Source organism: Belonocnema kinseyi, chromosome 1 (genome assembly GCF_010883055.1).
Source record: "Belonocnema kinseyi isolate 2016_QV_RU_SX_M_011 chromosome 1, B_treatae_v1, whole genome shotgun sequence".
In the NCBI taxonomy this organism is placed as follows: Eukaryota; Metazoa; Arthropoda; class Insecta; order Hymenoptera; family Cynipidae; genus Belonocnema; species Belonocnema kinseyi.
In genome coordinates, this window is record NC_046657.1 from 57,041,138 (window position 1) to 57,065,712 (window position 24,575).

The 24,575-nt window shown below is 30.9% G+C and overlaps 1 protein-coding gene across 1 annotated transcript; it reads right to left on the reverse strand.

The window, feature by feature from the left end:
* Positions 1-834: 834 nt before the first annotated feature.
* Positions 835-22,482, reverse strand: LOC117173339 (protein Tob2). Its single transcript, XM_033362195.1, has 3 exons — positions 21,646-22,482; positions 7,679-8,606; positions 835-3,475 (listed from the first exon to the last, which is right to left on the reverse strand). Exons 2-3 carry the CDS (start codon positions 8,455-8,457, stop codon positions 2,896-2,898), a joined length of 1,359 nt encoding a protein of 452 aa, XP_033218086.1. The 5' UTR covers positions 8,458-8,606; positions 21,646-22,482; the 3' UTR covers positions 835-2,895.
* Positions 22,483-24,575: the final 2,093 nt, after the last annotated feature.

A 24,575-nucleotide genomic window follows, 5' to 3' on the forward strand; every position in this document is an offset into this window, starting at 1 on the left:
ACACATACTGGACACGAGATGGCTTGAGGCAAATTGAAAGAGTGTTTTGACATGTAGCGCCCTCGATGGTCATCCAGTGAAGTAAGTGAAACGAGCGCGAAATTTGAAATGTGTAGTTTATGAGAACAAAAGAAGGAACATATTTTATTCATTAGAAGAATATAATTCATATGTTCTGCATAAAGTTTTACGTTTTACTATTTCCATTTTTATCGAAAACAATTTTTTTATAGTAATTTTTAAATATAATTAAATTTTAAATTGATAATCAATGTCCTTTATGAAAATTGAACAATTTTAAATTCAAATTTATTGGTTCTAACTTACATTTGATCTTTTTCGATGAAAATTTATTGTAGGTTAAGTTTACAGTAGATGGAGAATTTCTTTAGAAAGTCAAATATTTGGTTGACATATTATGTCTTTTGTGAAAAGTTTTTGTTTCTCAATTATACTCTTCTGATGAATAAAATATGCTCTTTCTTTTGTTCTCATAAACTACACATTTCGAATTTCGCGCTCGTTTCACTTACTTCACTGGATGCCCATTGAGGGCGTTAACTGTCAAAAACCTCTTTCAATTTGCCTCAAACTCCCTTTGGTAGATACACTGCTATCTCGTATCCAGTATATATTTATGTATAATATATCAGTGAGTGAGAGAGATAGATCAAACTTTGCCCCTGAGCGACGTGTAGCGGGGGAAAGTACTACATAGCCATCTAACGAGCCCGCAAAACAGGATCAAAGTATGTGTCTTAACGGATGCCTATATTAGTGACCACAGCCTGGTTTTTCGGGACAGTAGTGACTTGTATCATGAAAAAAGCTCAATTTTGTTCTAACATGTCTTATTTATTTATTCAACGAAATCAGATTTCTTACTCTTTTGTTTTTGGTTTATTTTCGTATTTCAGCCAGATAAAAAGTTCCTTTTCGCGAGAATAAAATGTGTGTACGCGAAGTGAAAAGTGTGTGTTCAAGAAAAAAAGAACATTCTCTCAGTTATCAAAGTAAATTGCTTTCAAAAAGTAATCTTTACATCATGGTACTCTAAAAATTACAATGTATCATTATGGCTTATAATATCGGATCTGCACATTCCGATCATCGTACAAAAATTATATTTAACTTGCTTGAGGTACGCCTATGCGCGCAAGAAAGGAAAGGTACAACAGCGCCACTTACGTTGCTACGAACACACCCTCTACATCTACTGCATTATTATAAAAATAAAATGTAAAATCGTACCAAAGACGAGTTTTATGAACGGTACAAAACTAAGCGTTAAACGCGAAGGGCTATATTCGCAGCCTTCGTATTCCCTGTCTTTTCTTTTTGTTATTTTTGTTTTTTAAATATATTTTTCGTCCATTAATCTACTTGACGTCAGAATCAGCGTCACACTGCGCAACTGAGTTTCTACCGTTCTGCGAAAACTCGCCGAAGTAAGTGCATTTGCATTATCATACGTAGGCTCTCTACAGATATATCGTTATTTCTCCGACTATACCAGTGAAAAAATAAATTATTACGCGTTGGTAATATCTGTGTAGCTGTTCCAAGGTCGGCGTTTGGCGCTTGGAGTCCGCTTCTTTGCGCATGGTGTCTAGATATAATGCGCACCAATTTTGTGCTCATATTTTTATAAGTACCATGCACCTGCCTACGATTTCACCAGCAACCATATTAACGCCATATTCTTTTCATTCACGTCCATGTCACTTGGTTCAACTCCAATGTATTATGTTCAACACATACTTTCTAGCAAAATCATCGCGCGCGTTCAATTTTTTTAATTTCGGTTCCGTAGCGACTTTTGCGTCAACCGTCCTTTAGCTATTGCGCGCGATGCCTGCACTCAAGTCCTGCGCTCGAGTCCTGACGCCTGCGCCTATATTTTTTTTACATTCGTTTATTTATATTATAGATACATATATATTATTGGTAACACTCGGTTCAATTCTTCCAAACTGAGATCGTTGAGTCGCAACTCTGGAAGCAGAGATCGACGATGCGTGGCTCGCGCGCGGTTCATTAACGGTCGACCAATGAGATCAATTCGATCTGCCGAATTTGCTCTTCTTATACAATTGTATGCTATTCGCAACGAGGCCATTTAGGAATAAAGGGAAGACCTCTGTGTGTGTAGGTGTGTCTGTCTGTGTTTCTGTGTGGTCTCTAATATCGAGGTAGTCAAAGGGATTTAGGCTACCGTTCCGACATTTTTCGATCGCTCACAAAAATCCTTGATTGAAAACATAGTTTCATTTGGGAATGGCGGTCGACCATTTCGCCATCTGGTGACAAAAACAAAAACTAGAAAGAGTAGGTCCAATTGGAGAGTCCGCGAATTTCAAACTCAAATTAAGCAAAGTAAAAAATCCTTTTTCCTTTTCAATAATGCTTTCCTAGTTTGGAGTTTAACTTATTATAAAGCCACAGCCCATGTTTGATATTTTGTTCCACTCTTTTTTTTTAATTTTTATTTTAAAAATTTATTTTGCTTGATTTGAGTTTGAAGTTCTGCTTTTGGCACCAGATGGCGTATCGCAGGTTAGCCATTCCTAGCAGGATTTAGCAATCCAAGTTGACGTCATTTGTCAGGATGGTTTTCCTTGGCAAAGAACAAAGTTTGTTTTCTACCAAGACAAAATAATAATTAACAATGACCATCCTTCCAGATAAAATGACGCCAAACTTGGATTGTTCAGTTGATGTGAGTCTGATAAGTTTGGACGGTAGCGCAGTTCTTGGAGAAAGTAAACAGCTTTTCACACACTCTTTCTTTCTCTTTCATGCTCTCACTCATTTTCTCTCTCAAGGTCAAGGGATTTAGACTACCGAAAACGAGTGCAACGAGCCGCCTCGTGCAACTGAACGTTTTGCGGACTATTAGTTGGCCACGAGAAGATGCTGATACTGATTGGCCGGATAAGGAGTCACTGATCCAAGGCCAAAGTTATTCAGACCTTCGACCAAGATAGTCTTCTCCGCTTGTTGTTGAGATACGTTACTGCTGCTGCTACTGCTGCTGCTACTGCTACTGATCACATTGGCGGAACCAGCGGTGAAGTTTCCAGAAGTCTGTTGAGATGCAGCAGTAGCAGCAGCGGCGCTGTTGATCGTGCCATAAAATTGGTGACCGATCGAGGTTGGATCCAAGTATGATGTTGGAAATTTAGTACCCGTATAAATGTCAGCAGGCAAATAACCACTGTGGCCAGAGTCAAAGAGACTGCGATGTGAAAATTGTGGATGGTAAGGTGTGTGTGGTAAAAAGTAAGCGCTTGGATCCACGGGTGGACCACCAGGAGTCTGAACCCCAGGCGACAAACTTCGGCTGTTTGGTGATGTTTGAGACGTTGGTAGGCCACCTTGCGCTTGTGGATGCTGCGGATGATGATGGTGGTGGTGAATTTGTTGCTGAATTGCCCGCTGCTTTATGTAGTTGGAGAATTCCGTTGGTGACATCCTGCAAAAAGATTACCGGTAAGAAGCATGTCTGGAACAATTTCTTTTTGCAACATTCACCGCTAAAGTTGTACCAATTATGCTTCTAAGTTGTGTATAAAGGAAATTAGTTCAGCAGACATTTTATATAAGCACTTTGGCAGAAGTCTTGAGGATCAGTTAAAGACATGAAAAGATCCAAATGTGCTATAGACATTAAGTGACAGGACATAGAGGTACATTCTGAGGACGTCTTTAGGATTTTCCGGTGCTCACTGGGAAAATATTTCTTTTGATACAATTGAAGAGATTATTTCAGCAGACTGTGTTTAAACAATGCTTGCACCTGTGGCCTCGAGATAGGGTAGTTTAAACACCGGTCGCACGGTGCATAAAATGTCTTAGCACTACGCCCTTTTAAAGAAGCCATCAGCCAATTTCAAAATTATAGGGAGATCAGACTTCACAGTTCAAAATCTAGATACGAACTCGATGTGTCAAATTAATTAAAAGATTAATTCAAAACAGGCCTCCGTGAAGGGGTACACTTAAATTAAAAAAAAAAGAAGTTTTTTTCAACCTAGAAGAAAAATTTCTACAAAAAACATTAATTTTCTACTAAAAAAATCAATATTCCATTTAAAATGGATAATTAACTTTCAGTTGAAAATTTAATCATAAAAAAAATATTTCAAGAAAATATGAGGATAAATAGTTTTTTCTACCAAAAGATTAATTTTATATAAACCAAAAAAAGAATTTTCGATTTAAAAGGACAAATTTTTTTGTTAAAAAAACGTATTTCCAATAAAACAGAAGGATTCTCCATTTTAAAAGATAACATTATAACAGACTGTTAATTTTTAACCAAATAGAACATTTTTAACTAAAATAGATGAATTTTGACCCAGAATTCATTAAAAGAGGGAAAAGTGTAAAATAAGAGAAAGATTGTGAAGTCTGCTCTTTTGAAGCAGTCTTTGGTGTGCAACTTTCGATGTGAGCGTTGCAAAAAATAACATACTTCACGCTCTTGTATCGCAAATAGTTATTTTGCAAAACCCACCTATGAAGTTGCACTCTTCATGCTTATAAATTGTGCTAAAAAAACTATTATATCTGTCAGCTTTGCGTAAAGAATAGGGATGTTGCATGAAATCAGATAAGCATAATTTTAGAAACTGAAAGCAGTAAATAACGTTATAGAGAAAAGAAACAATTTTTAAGTTTCTAGTACTTGAAAAAAATCCGATTCACGCCTATGTGATTCTAAGGAGGATGAAGATTCGAATAAAATTTGTATTCCTTTACCGCAAAACATACAAACACGTAGACAATGGGCAAAAGCTATTTGGGTAGACTATTTAAATTCTTTTCTTTGTAATTATTATTAATTATTATTTATTAATAATACATGAAAGCCATTCAGAGACATTTATACTTTGAAATTCATGTTTAGAAACCATTTTTAGTATGTTTTTCTATTTTTCATAATTAAGGTAGTTTAAATTTTGCCACGACGAATAACGTCACGAAGATATAGCCAAACTATACGTTTGGCGAAAAATGCCACGAGCGGGAGTAATATTCAAACTTTATCAAGAAAAAAAAAACCTTTTTCTTATTCAATACAAAATTCCTCCTTCTTAGAATAAAATAATGAGTTACTAAAGAATCAAAATATTTTATTATCTCAGTTAATACAACATCCTCATTATTGCTGCGCTTTTTGAAGATGCCTTACTTCAGGCTGGGATAAAACATCTGCGCATCCGCAGTATCGAGTTAAACCACTTTAGACGCGATTTGCGCAGTGCCTAAAATTAGGGTAATATATTAGACAGGCATATGCAACCGCCATTCTGGTTTCTGGACAGTTCGCGGGAAACAGTGCGATAAGCATATCGTATAGTTTAATTAAAATTAAGTTTAGAATATAAGAAAAATGGTCTGCTGCAGTGCTCCGTTTTGTAAAAATAGAAGCGAGGATGGATTTAAACTTTACCGTTTTTCACTAGGGCGAAGAGAAAGACTGTCAATGTGGATCATAAATTGTAGATGCGACAAATGGAAACCGAATTTAAACTCAAGATTATGCGAAGTTATTACTAATATTGATGACTATCACAATATAATTCAAATATAATGGGTCTGAGGATTATGTTTACATGCAATTAAATTGCATATGAGCACTTTTTTGATATATTAAAGCGAAATGAGATCCAGAAGAAAGTAAGGTTAGGAACCCATTTATCTACAGAAGGACGTATGACGTGAAATATAAATAGCTATCATAATAAACTCTTGTAAAGTATTGTAGTAATGTTATTGTAGTAATTTTTGAAAGAGCTACTTTTTGACAAATGTGTGGGTTAAAAAATCATATAGTCGAATTTAAATATTTCATATATTATATCACGTAATTTATTTATAATTTATGTTTTGATAACAATGCTTCAGTATAATTTAAAAATAAATAATCTATATCATGTAAGTGTATTTATATAATTCTATATCAATGTAGCGATTTTGAATTTGGGGGGGGGGGGGGCCGGAATGGCAGCTTGCATATTTCCATCTAATATAGTACCTTAGCCAAACTATACTTTTGGCGAAAATGCCACGAGTGGAAGTAATATCCAAACTTTATCAAGGAAAAAAACCTTTTTCTTATTCAATACAAAATTCTTCCTTCTTAGAATAAAATAATGAGTTACTAAAGAATCAAAATATTTTATTATCTCAGTTAATGCAACTTCCTCATTATTGCTGCGCTTTTTGAAGATGCCTTATTTTAGGCGCGGATCAAACATCTGCGCATGCGCAGTATCGAGTTAAACCACTTTAGACGCGATTTGCGCAGTGCCTAAAATGACTGAGCGGTGGAGCCCTCTCGCACCAATTCAGGGAAGGTTTAAGTCAATTTCAAAGTTACAGGAAATATTGGAACAGTCTTTGGCGTGAAACTTTCGAGGTGATTTTTGTAAAAAATGAAACTTTTTGTCCCAATGTGCACACAAGTTTTAAAGTTGTTCTATATATACGTCTTTTGGCGGACTTCCCAAGATCTTTTTACAGACATGAACCCGGAAAGACGGCTTGCATTAAAAAGAATTGGAAAATTTTATCCATCCAGTGTTAACGTGACAAATATTGAATCCTTTTCAATCCACTCTTTGTCCGCCCGTTTGGAATCTTCTCAGCAATAGAAGATATCTCTTGAATTTAATCCCTTTCTGTACCCAGCAAAGTAATTTTTTTCTGAATATTTTTAGATGAAACAAAGAAACCGATATGAGGATTAATTTGCACACAGGTGGCTATAATGAAAAATAATTTTTCGAATGTTTTATCGTGACTTTATATTTTTGTAATTGATAATATTTGAACAAAGCAAATATTTCACGACAAACAGATGTATTCTTGTGTACGATTCTACTAGATTTGATAAAATTCATGCTTTTAAAGTGCGTTCTAAAGCTTCAAACAAAATTCGTGTTTTTAATTGATCAGAGGTTAAGTTTGACAGCTCCGATCAGCTTTGAAAGGAATTGGAATTTTTCCCTATGATGAGGATTGAAAAACGAAGGACAGAAAAAGCATTCTTAGGGATTCAATAGTTTTAACACCTTTTAATGCAAGCCTTCTTACCAGGAAAGCGTTAAAAATATTTCCTAAAGGCATCAAGTCGCAAGACAGAGTTACATTCTGAAGACATCTTTAGCATAGCTCAGTGACAGCTAAATGGCAAAATATTTCTATTGATACAATTGAAGAGCTTTTAAAATATTTATGTCAATCAATATATATTGATTGCGCACAAGTCCTCAAGTTGTCCTATAGGCTTATTCTGGCGAACGTATTGAGGACATCACGAGGCTCTTTTAAAGACACGAAAAGGTCCAATGGATTTCTTAAAGACATCAAGTCACAGAGCAGAGATAAATTCCAAGGACGTCTTTAGCATCTCCCGGTGACTTCTACGAAAAAATTTCTTTTGATACAATTGAAGAGCTTTTAAAATATTTATGTCAATCAATTTATATTCATTGCGCACAAGTCCTAAAGTTGCCCTGCAGATGTCTCTTGGCGGACGCTTTAAAGAAGTCCTGAGGACTTTTTGAAGAAATGAAAAGATCCCAAGGATCTCTTAAAGGTCTCAAGTTACAGGACATTCTAAGGGCGCCCACTGGGAGATTAAATAATATGATATGAAGAAATATACCTGTTGGCACGTTTACTGCTTGTTTTGAGTTTGGTGCTGCCGAATTTAGTCTGTGCGAAGGTGGCGGTGGTGAATGTCAAGGGAGCGGTGGTTCGAGGTATGAAACTGGGAACCGGACTAGGTGAACTCTTGAAGGAACTAGATAGAGGAGTGGGCGAGGGAGCCGAAGACGATCCCGAGTGTCCATTTTGCTGTTGTTGATTATTGCTATTGGAACCATTACTAGTGTTACTGCTACTGCTGCTTCCACCACCGCCACTAACGCTACCACTACCAGCCAGGGAAGTAGGAAATGGTGATGTTGACTTGGGACTCAAACTGAGTCCACTTAGTGATGTTCCCACTGCATCGATGGGCCTGAAGCACTGAGCCTCGGGATTAAAAGTCTTTGTGACCTCGCGATCAGCCGAGCACTCATCGTGAAGATCTGCTGATTCGGAATAAAGGATCTTGATTATACTCGTCTCCCCAATTCGATAACTAACTTCACCAGGATCAACCCAGACGGCCAATTCAGCTGGTAAATTCTCCAGAATGTCCTGAATTGGTACACCACTTTCCTTCGCAGCTCTCTCCAAAACTTGGTCTATTGGATCTCCGGTCTTGAGACATCTGAAGGCAGAACCCTTGAATGGTCTTTCCGGATACCAGTGTCCTTTGAATTTTTCCTTTAGCGCCTTCTCCAATTCTTCACCAAAGATATTCACTCGTCGTCTTGGTAGTTTGTTGTATAGGTACGATATCACAAAATTTAGCGCAACCTGCACCTCAATGTGCATTTTGGGCTTCAAGAGCAGTTTTTTCCTGTTCCTTTTCCTTGGGTTAGTCAGAATGAGAATGATCGAGTCACTCGATCAACTGGATCGTAGTGTAGATTTACTTTGCACTCTCAGTGTCCAATCTCGGTAAGAGATTCTCTCAGTATTGTCTGCAAAATAAATATATTTTCTTTAATTTTCTATTTAATATTGACCAAATCAAAGGTGGTTAATTGGGGATGTGAATATTGTGAACTATAAAAATAAAAAGAGGAGCTTTAAACTCCTGTCTTTCTGCTCGCTTTTCGCGCGTTTTTTGCCTCGTGGCTTTTTCTATTATTTCAATGTGACAGTTTATTAGTATCCGTCATTTTGCCTTCTTATAAAATTATCCTCAGCATGAAGTTGTTTCCCTCGCGAGTAAATGCTTTATCATTGAGTTTTAAGTTATTCATTTTGCAATTTAGATTAAAATGATTGAATTTTAAAATGCGAGATGCAAAATTTAATGAAGTCAAAGAATAATTAAACTTTGAAGGCTCACAACTTTTCAATTCCTAATTTTTCAACTGTGAAAATACCAGTAAATTTTCTTTGTATAAAAACCTCATGGTTTTTAGTTTAGAAAAATCGAACTCATCATTTTGAATGTTGATACCACATGGTATTATAATAGATAGCTGATAACAATTGGTATAATCTTATAAACTTATATAACTCTAATTTAAAATTGAAGTTCTGAATGCGCGATTCTAAAATAGTTACATTTTTGACAACTTAAAAATTAATTTTCAAGGTTATGACAAACTTGATCGAAACTGTGATGGAAAACAAATTTTTTATTGATATTGACAGAGTTATAGATCAGCAAAACAGATGGTACTTGATAAATAATTCCCCAAGCATTAAATGACCTACAATTTTTAATTTTCTATTATTAAAAGTTTGATGGAATTATAAAATAAAATTTGTTTACCTCAATATGAAATACTTTTAATTCAGAAGAGTTCTGATGCTTTGATTTTATAGTTAAGTACTGAATACTTCAACTGAACATTTTTTAAGGTTTGAGAGTTTGAGTTTTAAAAATTTTAATGACCTGAAAAAATCTTTGTTAACTGGGAAAAGTAGAAATTTTTTAAAGGCCACCCTGAAATATTTATATTGCGAATGAATTTAATTGCTAATAAAAAACTTTTTGCGCGCGTACTGTGGTGCACATCTGGAATTTACTACGTACTCAAGAAGGTCTACAGCCTTGAATTATTAAACGATTTGAAAGTTTTCTTTAAAAAAGAAACAACTTAAAAAAGTGAATTATTAAGAAAAAATGGTTTTTCTCAGATTCTCCTCCCCCTCCTTATCCTTATTCTCCTTTCTCCTTTTTATTTCTCCTCCCCATCCTTATCTTTCTCCGCTTCCAGTTAAAAACAGTTTTTTAACCAAAGATCATTGGATAAAATTGCAACTGTTTTTAACTGGTTAAAGGTGGTGGCGGTGGAGGAGAAGGTGAATGAGTTAGAAGAGGAGGAGGACTTTAGGAGGAAGTGAAAGAGGAAGAGGGGAAGGGGATGAAGGAGTTGGAAATGGAGAAGAACACGGGGAGGAGGAGGTGGAAGAGGAGGAGGCGAAGGAAAATGAGGAGGAGGAGGGGAGTTGCAAGAGGGGGAGAGATGAAAAGAAATAGTCTAGAATACTGTTAATAAGCAAAATTTAGTTTTGTTATAAATAATATAAGTTAGGAAATAGAACATTTTCGTTCCTTTTTACCGAAAACAATTTTTTTTTCATCTCATAAGTATCGTGATACCTTACAAAAATTATTATCCTGCAAAATATTTTTAGCACTTAAAATTGATCTCTTTTATAAATAATTTAAGTGAACAAACAGACAATCTGCATCCTTTTCACTAAAAAAAATATTTTCCACCTTATATGTATTGTAATAGCTTAACAAAAATTATTCTGCTAAAAAATATTTTCAACATTTAACATAATCTTTGTCATAAATAATTTACTTGAACGAATTTAATATGTAGATTTTTTTTCGCAGAAAAAAACCTTTTTTATCTTATGAGTACCGTAATATGTTATCAAAGTCCTTCAATGATAAATTCAAAATTTGCACTATTGTGGCGTGTAGCGCGCGAATAATTGCTGCAGATATAATGATATATTAAATTATTTAAATCAGGTAAAAAATACTTAAAATCTCAATATTAAAAAATTTCTTACTACAGAACTTTTAATTGTTTATAAATATTAAGAAATAAAAGACCCGGAATGTAAACGCGCCTTTCGTGCGCGTGCATTTTCTGCTAATAATTCATATTTCTCAAGTTACGAAAAATGTTTTTGAAATCGGTTAGTAAAAGGATTCTCGCGGACTCTTGGACCTTTTCCAAAAGATCTGCAATTTTAGTTGCGCCATTCGTAAGTTAATAACTCTCTTCTCTCCGGGTTTTATTTTTAATCGTCTCTGGCGCAAAATACCGAATTTTTACGAGAGGAAAATACGTTGGAAATATAGTGAATAAGACTGAAGGTATTGTTTTCGATCATTTTTTGTCAAATCACCGATTGTCTGTTTTTTATATCAGAAATTAAAAAAAAATATTTTCGTCAAATGTAGATCACAGGATTTTTTTTTAATTTCATAAATAATGCTTTAACCACAATTTTTTTTTATATATTTTTTCTTATATTTTATATGGAATATTTGAATGATTATTTAGCCATAATGTTCTTAATTATATGATATTTTTACTACAGTGGTATTTTACAGAGATTTTGCTTTTACGGACATTTGTTTAATTAATTTTATATAATTTTGCGACTGTGATATTAAATAAAGAATAACACTCTCGATTGTAAATTGTTCCCCTCTAAGAAATTATGTAATATTTATCTGACCCTAAAATTAACAACTTAAATTAAAATTCTCAACAAGCTTTTTAAAATATTGATTTAAGATCAAGTGAAGAGAAAAAAGTGACATTAATGTTTATTATTTTGTCCGAGATTTTTTTCCATATTTTATTATATTGTTATTTTGTAATATTTTTTTCATTTTTATATTTTTTCAAATTGTTTTCTACCAACTAAAGTCATCATATTCAAACTTTTTTTAAATATTGATTTAGTACCATTTTATTATTAGATTGTCATTGATTAATTTTTATATTTCATTATATTATTACTTTGTAATAGTCTTTAGATTTCTGGATTATTCTTTTTTAATTGTTTTCCAACACCAAACATCAACTCCGTCGAAGAATTTTTTAAATATTAATTTAAGACAACGCAGAGAAAGTAAGCTAATGTCAATTTCTATTATTATATTGTCATACTTTTTTCATCGTTTATCACATTGTTATTTTGTAAAAGTTTTTAGTTTTCTGCGTTATCATTATTTTGTTTGTTACATTTTTGTACAACTCCGAACAACAACATTCTGTCAGAAATTTCTGAAAATATTGATTTAAGACCACATTATTATTGTATTGTCATAAATTTTTTTTTCATATGTCATTATATTGTTAATTAACAAAAGTTTTTACTTTTCTACATTAAATTTTTTTCTAAAACCCAATATTAACGTTCTAAAAGACAAATAAAAAAAATTGATATCAGATCATTTTATTATTATATTGTCCTACATTTCTTTTTATATTTCATTATATTATTACTTTGTAATAGTTTTCAGAATTTTGGATTATTTTTTTTATTGTTTTCCAACACCAAGCATCAACACCAATGTCGAGAGAAGAAACTAACATAAATTTTTATTATTATATTATCATGCTTTTTTTCATATTTCATTAAATTGTTATTTTGCAGTTGTTTTTAGATTTCTTCCTTATTATTTTTTTCTTTTTAAAAAATATTGATTACTACCATGTTGTTATTATATAGTCATACATTATTTTCCATATTTAATTATATTGTTATTTTTTAATAGGTTTTAGGTTTCTTTATTGTCATTTTTTGATTGTTAAATTGTTTTCGAATATCAAACATCAAAACTTTGAAAGAAGTTCTCAAAAATATTGATTTAATACCATTTATACGGAAGAAACTAACGTAAATTTTTATTACTATATTGTCATGCATTTTTTTCATATTACGTTATATTGTTATTTTGTAATAGCTTTTGCGTGTTTGCAATATTATTCTTTAAAAAAAAAATTGTTTTTCAACACCAATCGTCAACGCACTGAATGAAATTAAAAAAAATTAATTTGAGGCAATGTAGAGAAAAATTAAATTATTATTAATGAAAAGAATTTTATGAAAAAAATGAAAAAAGTAATATATGAAAAAAAAATAATAATAACAATATGTAATTTTCTTTAATTAATTTTTTTGCCATATTCTATTAATTATAATTATAAAATCTATAAAATTGAATTAATAAAATTAAATTTAAAGAAACACCAACAAATCTTTAAAAATATTTATTTAAGACCACATTATTGTATTGTCATAAATTTGATTTTAATTCATTATATTGTTACTTTATAATAGTTTTTAGTTTTTTGCATTATTATTTTTGTAAATTTTCTCTAACACCAATCCTCAATACTCTCAACAAAATTTGTTTAAATATTGACTTTAGATAATCTAGAGAGAAGAGGGACGACTGAAAAATTCCGAAAAATAAAATTCCCAAAACAAATTTGTCGAATTATAAAATATCTCATGATATGATTATTTCTTAATAGTTTTTAGGTTTCTCCATTCTCACCATTTGTTAAAAAATGTTCTCTAACGCCAAACATCAACAATTTCAAAGATTTTTTTTTAAATATTGATTTAAGACCACATTATTATTATTATTATTATTATTATTATTATAATATTGTCATATATTTTTTCATACTTTATTATATCTTTATTTTTTAATAGTTTTTAGGTTTGTTCGCTTTTTTTCCTTTTTTGTGTATCATTAAATGGGTTTCCAAAACGAAACATCAATATTCATACATTTTTTAAAATAAGAATTTAGAACAGTTTAGAGAGAAGAAATTAATATCAGTATCTTATTTCATTATATTGTTATTTTATACAAGTTTTAAGGTTTCTGGATTATTATTTGTTTTTCTTGAATTATTTTCCATGATCAAACACCAAAATTTTCAAAGACATTTGTAAAAATATCGATATAAGAATTTTATGACCATGTAGAGAGGAAAAACTATAATCAATTTCTATTATTATATTGTCATATATTTTCTTTTCGAATTTCATGATATTGTTATTTCTGAATAGTTTTTAGGTTTCTCCATTATTATCATTTGTTAAAAAGTGTTGTCCAACACCAAAGATCGAAATTCCCCCAAAAAAGTTTAAATATTGATTTAAGACCACGTTATTATTATATTGTCATACATTTTTTGGGTGGGTCAAGTGTCATATATTATCATAAAAAAATAATTTTTCAGTTTCTGCATTATTAATATGATTATTATCAGTTTGATAAATTGTTTTCTCTATGTTCTGTCACTAGCTTCAGTATGCTTTAGCATAGAACCGGAAAACGTGTCAGATCAATACAGCGCAACCTCAGTGGAGACAACTCTGCTCCAGATAACAAGTCAAGTATGTGGACCTGCCACGTGTGCAATTGTGTATACATGTGTTACACTTTTTTCCATAAAAAATATTTGCAGAATTAATATCCTAAATTAATTACGACGTTGACTCATTTTTCTAATTATCAGTTTTCTTTCTTACAATTACTGGGGATTGTACTGAACTTCAATGATATTTCTTTAAGAATGTTGCTAATAGAAAATTAAGTAAATTTTAATTAACAAAAAAATTAAAATTAAAATCATTTTTTTAAAGAGATTTAATAAAATAGACTGATGTGAGCCACCACTGTGTTGCTCAAAGGTTTGAAAGAATGTAATTCTTTTCTTTTTATCAGAGCCTAAAGCCAACAACGCATATCAACATTCTCAAAGAAATTTAATTCTCATGTTTATATATAAACTTGACGAGGAAATACAGAATTTTTACTGAAGACTAGAAAACAAACACATTTATTACGCGCTCGGTTTTTTGTCTGTAACAATTTTTTAATGTAAATATAAAATTAATGTTAATTACAATATTTTTGTATTTCATGGTATCTATCGTCTAAGATTGGAAAGGGAAAGGAGGGATAATATTTTTTATGATTGATAACAAAAATAAATTATTCAATTTCAATTGTTTAAAGTTTTGTATAAAAACAACAAAATCAGGTGAAACGCTGACATAACCTAAAGTTGTTGAAATTGTAAATATTCTTTGAAATCTCATATTTTCCGTCAACAATAGCAATTGTTGACGAAAAACAGTAACGTGACATGAGAAAAAATTGTTTAATATTGCAAATATTCTTTGAAATTGAATGATTTTAGTTTAAAATCATCGATTTCCGGTTTTGAAAGGTAACATAACCTAAAATTATTGAAAATTTCTGAATCTTCTTTGAAATGTTTGGAATATAATGTTTAAAAAAATTAAAAATACCAATTGCCCACTAAAAACACTAACATGACCAAAAATTGTGAAAAGATCCTAAATCTTTTTTAAATTATAATACCAATAACCGACAAAAAAACCTAAAATAATTAAAAATTAATCAAATATTATAAATGTTGATCAAATTATAGTGGTTTTTGTTTTAAAATACCAATTTTTCTGCGTATTACACTATCATTATCTAAAATTATATAAATTTGTAAATCTTTATTGAGTTTTTTCTTACTAAAAATACAATTTTTAGACAAAAAACACTAACCTAATCAAAAAATTTAAAAATATTCTTAATCTTGTTGAAATAATAATTTAAAAAAAAATTAATGCTAAATTCAGGTGTTAAACGCTACCATAACCTAAAATTGTTTTAGATTTTTTAACCTTCATTGATTTTTTGTTATTATTAAAAATGCCAGTTTGAGACGAAAAACTCTAACATAATTCAGAATTACTAAAAGATTCTAAATCTTCAAATTATAATAATTTTAGCCTAAAAATGCCAATTTTTCGTGTAAAACGCTAACGTAAACTAAAAATGTTTAAGAAAAAGTTAATTTAAAAATTAAAGTTAAAATTATTAATATTCTTTCTTCAGTGAAAATATGTTTAATATTAGATCCGAATTTGTTATTGCCAAAAATTACCTTAAATTTTGTGGGTAAATGAAACTAATTCCAATTGATGGTTTATTTTCGAGAATTACTCAGCAATGCAATGAAGGATCTAATTTTGTAACTCTGATTTCACACAAATTTGCTTTGCGTGGGACGATATGCAGGTCACAAGGCTTCGAAAATACAAAAACATCTTCTGGGGAATTTAAAACTTTTTCTTAATTTAGCCCTCCACAATAAAAAAACTTTTAACTTCTTTTAACTTTTACTTTCTTCAACTTCTTTGAACTTCTTTAAACAATTTTTTTTGGAGCCTTTGCTAGAAATAATAAAAAAATAGAAAGAATTTTAATATAAATTCAAAAATTTTCGAAGAAGACTTGAAAATTTTTGAAACAATTTTAGGTTATGTCAGAATTTTGTATAAAAAATGTCCTTTGTTCTTAGAACATTATGAGATTAAAGAAAATATTTACAATTTCAATAACTTTAGGTATTGTTAGTGTTTTACTTAATTTTGATATTTTTAAACAAAACTTTAAACAATTTGAATCCAATGATTGACTTTGTACAAAATAATAAAATTTAAAATATGGAAAATTTTCGAATTCTCTTCATGTTTTTTGTCGGAAATTGTAATTTTTATTTAAAAGATCACATTTAAAAGAATATTCAGAATTGTTTAAAAGTTTAAGGTTATATTCCTATTTTACATCAAAAAGTAGTATTATTAATAAAAATCATTTTAATTTTAAGAAGATTAGCATTTTTATAAAAATTGGTAGAGTTAAAAGAATATTTATAATTTTTTCACAAATTCAGTTTATAATCGTTTTTTATTCAAAATTTTGATTAAAAAAAAACCCATGTGATTAAAATCCAATGATTTATTTTCTTTAAAATATTAAAATTAATATTTAAAAAAGAATTTTAGCATAAAATCATCAAATTTCGAAGACAAAATAATTTTCAGGTTTCCACTAGAAATAAGTATTTCTAAGCAAAAATGAATTTTCAACATTTTCCATTTCTAACATTTTAGGTTGTGTTATAGTTTTACACCGCAAACTGATATTTTTAATCACACATTATTAGATTTCCAAGATTACAAAATTTTCAACCAATTGAATTGGCATTTTAACGTTTTGACAGAAATCGGTTATTTAAAACAAAAATCATGCCATGTAAAAGAAGATTTACAATCCTAAAACTACTTTTTGTTATCTTATGTTAGTATTTTTCGTCTAAAATTGCAATTGTTAATGAAAGAACCGTCAGACTTCAACAAATATTTACATTATTTGAACAAAAATAGGTTATACTAATATTTTTCGTCGCAATTTCAAATTGTTGATTAAAAAATATTATATTTCAAAGAAGACTGATAACTTTTTAAAACAATTTTAGGTTACTTTGACGTTTTACACCGGAAATCAGTAATTTAAATAAAAGTCATTAAATTTCAAAGAAGATTTGAATTCTTAAACAATTTTGATTTATGTTAATGTTTTTTCTTGAAAATTGGTATTTTTTATAATAAAACAAATTATATTTCAAAGAATATTAACAGTTTTTATTTTTACAATTTTTAGTTATGTCGAATTTTTACATCGAAAATTACATATTTCAAACCGAAATAATTAAATTTCAAAGAGGATTTACAATTTTGAATTATTTTGAATTACGTTAGTATTGTTGACTTTTTAAGAAAAATCATAACATTTAACAGAAGATTTAAAGTCTTAAATAATTTTTTGTAACTTATGTTAATATTTGTCGCCTAAAATTGCTATTGTTAAAAAAAATCATAAAATTTTCAAGAATATTCACAATAATTAAACAATAATAGTTTATGTTCATATTTTTAGTCGAGAATTGATATTTTTGATCGACAATGAAACTGCTTCATTGTCTGTACCTAGTAAAAAATTATTTATAATAATTCTGAACTTAAGACACCAATTTTCGTTAATTATCAAAAATATTGTTCTTGCTTTTCTATTATTTTAAATAATAGATACTATGAATTTAAAAAATGTTGTGTTAATATTAATTTTATATTTTAATTTATAAATTGCGTGAGTAAAAAAATTATTTTGCACGCAGTGCGCGTGTTTGTTATCATAATTATTCACAAAAAGGATTCAATTATTGTTAAGTATTGAGATTAAGAAACTGATCTCACTTTTCATACAAACGTAATTGTTCAAGCAGCATCCAATAAAAAAAGAGTACTTTCTCATTATTTAACAATTATATAACCAGTGTTTAACTTTCTCGAATCTCGTGACAGGTAAGAGCGCAGAATTTCGATTAGGATTGCGGTGATCAATAAGAAAATATTTTAGTTCAGGAACAAGAAACAAATATTACCTTTCTAATTTATTAAGCCATATATTATTTTTCTTTATTTATCATACATAAGAATTTAAACAAGAATTTTAGTTAAAAAATAATTACTGTACTATTTTATTATTAATTTTTGTGTGACTTTTACACAACCCAGTTAAAAGTACCAAAAGAATGATTAAATTAATTTATTAAAGACTTATTTTTTCTCTTTACAATTTTTTCCTATAATATTTATAATTTTACGAGAAAAACGACAAAAATTAATTTTATGATTTTTCATTAGAAAATGTAATAAATTTGGCAAAATATTAATTACTTTTCAAGATAGACCTTTTGAATTGAATTAATGTTTAAGAAATTAATTACTGTACAAATTGTACACATTTTTAAAAGGAAAAATCGGAAAATTCATTTACTGCAGACCAATATTTTTCCATATTAAAAAAAACTAATTAAAAAATGTTAATAATATTATTTCCATCACTTTACGCAAAAAATCCATTTTAAACTTTTAAAGAGGTTGCAAAAGAAACTCCTAGGTTCAAGAGAGAAAAAAATTGACATTTACGACCCTTGGTCCATTTTACCCCGATGGACCACTTTGCCCCGATGAAACTCGAACATGAATAATTATAAATGCCAAGACTAAGTTACCCCGACTCATTTTCCCCTAAAAAACTCTTAAATTAGTGGGTATATTTGATCAGTCCCGCGGACCACTTTGCCCCGATACAAATAAAAAATCAAATATTGGCCCGTTTTCCTCATAAATTTGTAAAATTAGTGAGTATATATGTTATTAATGCCCGGCCCACTTTATCCCGATGAAACTAACAAATTAGTGGGATTATATGCCAATATTAAGATACTTCTGACCCAACTTTTCCTATAAAACTCTAAAGTTAGATGTATATTATTAATTCTCTAGACCAAATTACCCCGATCAAACTCATATATACTATTAATCTCAAGAAACACTTTACCTCAATGAAACGCAAAAATTATTGGGTTTAAATGCAAATACTACGTTACCTCTAACCCATTTTCTTTAGTAAAGCTCTAAAATTATTTGGTTTATGGTAACAATCCCTAAACCACTTTGCCCCGGTCAAAATCATATATACTATTAATCCTGGGGACCAATTCACCCCAATGAAACTCGATAATTAATGGGTTTATATGTCCTATATTAGGCTACCCCTGACCCATTTTTTCTATAAAGCTCAAGAATTAGTAAGTATTTGTTATTAATCCTTCGGACCACTTTTCCCCGATAAAACCTATATATGCTATTAATCCCGGCGACCATTTTGCCCCGATCAAACTTGAAAATTAAGCTACCCCTGACCTATTTACTTCTACAAAACTCTAAAATTAGAGGATATATGTTATTAATCTCCCAGACCATTTTGCCCCGATCAAACTCATATATGCTATTAATCCTGGGGACCACTTTACCCCAATGAAACGTGAAAATTAGTGGCTATATATGTAAATATTGGACTACTTCGGACTTATTTTCTTCTATAGTGCTTAAGAATTAGTTATTAGTTTACCCGGATTAAACTAATATTTCATATTAATTGCGGGGACCATTTTGCCCCGATCAAATGTGAAAAGTACGCTACCCCTGGCCCATTTTTCTATAAAAGTCTAATATTAGTAAATATATGTTATCAATCTCCCAGACCACTTTACCCTGATCAAAATCACGTGTGTTAATAATCCCGGGGACCAATTTGCCCCGATCAAACTTAAAAATAAGGCTAACCCTGACCCATTTTCTGCTATAAAACTTTAAAATTAGTGGATATATGTTATTAATTCCCCAGACCACTTTACCACTATAAAACTCATATATGCAATTAATACTGGGGACCACTTTACCCCAATGAAACTAAAAAATGAGTGGGTTTGTATATCATTATTCGGCTACCGCTGACCCATTTTTTTCTTTAAAACTTTAAAAATAGTGGATATATGTTATTAATCTTCGAGACCACTTTGCCCCGATTTGGTCTCGATCAAATTCGAAAACTAAGCTACCCTTGGCCTATTTTCGCTTATAACACACTTAAATTGGTGGGTATTTGTTATTGGCCCCCAAAACACTTTTCTTCGATGAATGCTAATCCCGTGGACCATTTTGCCCCAATGGAACTCGAAAATTTCTGGATTCATATGTCCATATTAGACTGCCCCTGGCCCATTTTCTCTTGTACAAATTTAAAATTAGTGAGTATATATTATTAATCACGCGGATCACTTTGCCCCAATCAAACTTCGATATAATATTAATCCGGGGACCATTTGTACCCGATCGAATTAAAAAATGAAGCTACCCATGGCGCATTTTCTTCTATAAAATGGGTAAATTATTCGATATTTTTTATTCATACCCAGCCCACTTTATCCCGATAGAAGTTATGTGCTACTAATCCCAGGGACATTTTTGCCCCTATCAAACTGGCAAATTAGGGACTTTATATGCCAATACTAATTCTGACCCACTTTTTTACTATAAAATTATCAAATTAGTGGAAATACGTTATCAACCTTCCAGACTACTTTACCCCGATCAAACTTATATATGTTATTAATCCCGGGGACCATTTTGCCCCTATCAAACTGGCAAATTAGGGACTTTATATGCCAATACTAATTCTGACACCACTGTTTTACTATAAAATTATAAAATTAGTGGATATACGTTATTAATCTCCTAGACTACTGTACCCCGATCAAAGTTATATATGTTCTTAATCCAGGGGACCGTTTTGCCCCTATAAAACCGGCAAATTAGTGGGTTCATATGTTAATACTACTTCTGACCCATTTTTTCTATAAAATTATAAAATTAGTGGATATTTATTATTAATCCCCAGACCACTTTACCCCGATAAAACTCATATGTGAAACTAATTCCAGGGACCCATTTTACCCCGATAAAATGTTTAAATAATTGAGTTTATATTTCCAATATTAGATTATTTCTAGTCCACTTTCGCCAATGACTCTAAAATTAGTGAGGATTTACTATAAATCCCAAAGCCCACTTTGCCCCGATCAAAACTCGAAAACCAGTGGCTGTCAATATCAATCTGCGAATCGGTAGAAAATAATTGTCCATAAAATATGAAACGTGGGTATATATGTCAATATCAACCTCCAAGGCCGTGCCCCCGTCTAAGGCGACATTTCATGCCTTATTAGGGGCAAACCTGTCCACTTCTGCACGGGAAACTCAAGTCGAGTGAAATTTATGTAACATGCGTAACTTCAACATTATGTCGATTGCATATTAATAGCACATGGTTCACACTTCTCAGTCAGGTTGATTTATCTTTACTAGGTCAAATTTGATTGCATGGCTCACAAGAACGTGCGTCTAAATTGGCTTTTATCTATTGCGACGATCCTAGATAATGGACACAAAAATGTCTTCTAGAGAATAGAAAACTGGACTGGATGCATCTGGATAGTCAAAATAGTTTCGAGATTTTCCTTGCGGGACAAATGGGTTGTTGCGGGGTAAAGAGGGTGTTGCGGGGTAAAGAGAGTGTTGCGGGGTAAGGAGAGTGTTGCGGGGTAAAGGAGGTGTTGCGGGGTAAATAGGGTGCTGCGGGGTAGATGAGTCTAATAAAAGCTTCGTGGAGAGGGGAACCAAACTGTGCGAGTCTATATGGTAAGTTCTAGGCGATTATATACTCACGTGTCACAGTCAGGCGGATCAAGTCAAGCAGTCGTTTCTACCAGTTTCTACTTGGTAATTTGGTATTCCCTCTCGCGACGAATGGCAGTCTCACCGCTCGCGGACCAGCTCCCGTTATTTTATATCCAGTCGAAAAACTCGTCCATCTATCTCAAGTATCGCTCTAATGCTCTAATCTCACTACATATGTTGTGAGTGCATTATTTCTCTAATTACTTTGAGCCGTCGTCACAAATCGGGTCGGGTGGGGCGAGATGACGAGAAACCAGAGGCGGGGCAACTCGAGCTATAGACGTGGTAACAGAACCGATTACGAAAAAAACGAAGGTGCATCAGCGGAAATCGAAGTTTTTTATTTGGATCACTTGGAACTCGCGTTCGAGAATTCAACTTCGACGTTGGTGCATCCGCTAATCGGGAAATCTTTTTCGAACGTCTTTTCCGGACACTTTTGAACTCTCGATCGACGTGGTTGGATTAGGAAAAAAACAGGGATTTTCAGATATCACTTCAACTCACTGACGTACTTTCTCACTCTGATGACAAGCAGGAGTGACACGAGTCCACTTGATATGAGTATTGTTGCACAGCACCCACGATTTTGGTCGTACGATAAAAAAGTAAAAAAAAAGAGGGAGATAGAAGAGAGGAGGCGCACTCGATTCGAATTTTCAAGTGCTTTCTCTAGCAAGCACTGTTTTTTGTTAATCTTTTATTTTTTTTCTCGCGTTGCTCTGTCGATTCTGTCTAGTATCGCGAGAGCACTATGTCTAGGTCTATTCCAGGTTCGACTCCCGAGCCATATTATTTCGCACGCGAGTACCGCTGCGAGACTGGAACGGTGGGATATCGTGAGGTGGCTTACATACCCTGAGGAGCGGGGCAAAGAGGGTCGCGCGTTCGTGGATGAGGGGGGCGAGGAGGGGCCGAGGGCGGACTGCTATCGCGCACGAGTAGTAGAAGCCCTGCTGCTATCGGTCTTGGCACTGCCAACTTGCTACATAGTACATCGAATTTTCGCCCAATGCACACGATTATATGCGTTTCTTCGATCAGGAGCCGTTAGACACGTGGAGACGGAAGACTTTTCTTTTTGGGGGATTCAAAACTGGGTCGATGGTCGTAGAGGATTTTTAAAAAGACATTTTTAAATCAAAATGTATAGTTTATGGCTGTATTTTATCGTTAATATTGTTACATTCACAGTTTAAAAAAGAAACTTTTTTTTACGAAAGAGATTAATTTTTACTAAAATTTTATTTTTTATTTTTAATTTAAATTATGTTAGGAAGACAATTTTTAATTAAAATTTAAAACAAGACGTTTTTAACAAAGGAGATAAATTTTCAACAAAAATGATTTCTATTCACAAAAAAATTATGAATCTTTAACTAGAATAGATAAATTTCTTGTGAAAAAATATATTCTCAACCAAGCAGATGAATTTTCAACGAAAATTATGAAGCTTAAAAAAAATGAATTTTAAAGTAGAAAAGTTAATTTTGCAGTTAAAAAATTTCATTTGTAATACAAAAAAAAATTCAAACAACCAGATCATTCTTCAACAAAAATTATGAATCTTCAATAAAAAATTATAAATCTTAAACTAGAAAAGTTAATTTTTCAGCCGAAAAAATGTATTTTTCATAAAAAAAGCAACACACTTTCGACCAAGAAGATAAATTTTCAACAAAAATAATTAATGTTACAAACAATTATGGATCTTGATCTTAGAAGAGTTAAATTTTCAGTTAAAATAATTCATTTTTAATTAAACAAAAAAATCTAACCAAACCGATTTGTAACCAAAGTGATGAATTTTCAACTACATGGCGAATGATTATAAAAATTAATTTTGCACAAAAAAAAACAAATTTTCAACCAAAGAGGTGAATTTTTAACTAAACTGATGAAATTTAACTGCAAGAGTTAAATTTTCAGTTAAAAAATGTAATTTTAACAAAATATTTATTTATTTTTTATTATTTTAACAAAATAATAATTATTATTCAAATAAAATGGCAAAATTTCAACTCGAATAGTTATAATTTCCGTTAAAAATATTTTATTTGAACCAAAAAACAAAAACTACAAATTATCAAACAAAAAGATAAATTTTCAAAAAAGTTGTGAATCTTGCACTAGAATAGATGAATTTGTTGTTAAAAATATATATTAAATAAAAAATAACAAGAAATTTTCAACCTGGGAGATGAATTTTCAACTAAAATGATGAATTTAAACTGCAACAGTTAAATTTTCAGTTTAAAAAAATAATTTAAAAAAAATGCATACAAAGAGATGAATTTTCAACTAAAATGACGAAGCTTCAAATAGAATCTATTAATTTTTTGGTAAGAAATATAATTTTTAGCAACAAAAACAGTAAACCAAAAAGATGAATTTTCAACGAAAATTCTTTTTTTTTTATTGAATATTTCTCAATTCCATTTCTAGACGAACATTTTATTATATAGTTAAAAATTAATATATTTTGTAAAAAAAACAAACAATAATTTCGTCCAAACTCATTCTTTTTGGTTAAAACATCAACTGTTCTGTTTAAAATTCGCCTTTTTGGGTTGAAAATTCATCTCCTTGGTTAAAAATTAAACTATTTTAAAATGATCTTTTTAGTTTCAAATTGAAGTATTTTGTTCAGAATTATTATCGTTGTTGTTGAAAATTCATGTATATTTTTCAAATTGCTTTTTTTTATAGAAAATTCATCTTCTTGGTCACAAATTAAAATTATGGTTTAAAATTAATTTTTTAACTGAAAATTTCACTATTCAATTTTTAGATGAAAATCTTATTATTTCGTCGAAAATTAATGTACGTTGTTGAAAATACAATAATTTTGTCAAAAACTAATATTTTTTGATTAAAATATCATATTTTAGTTGATAATTCATTTTTTGTTTGTTCAA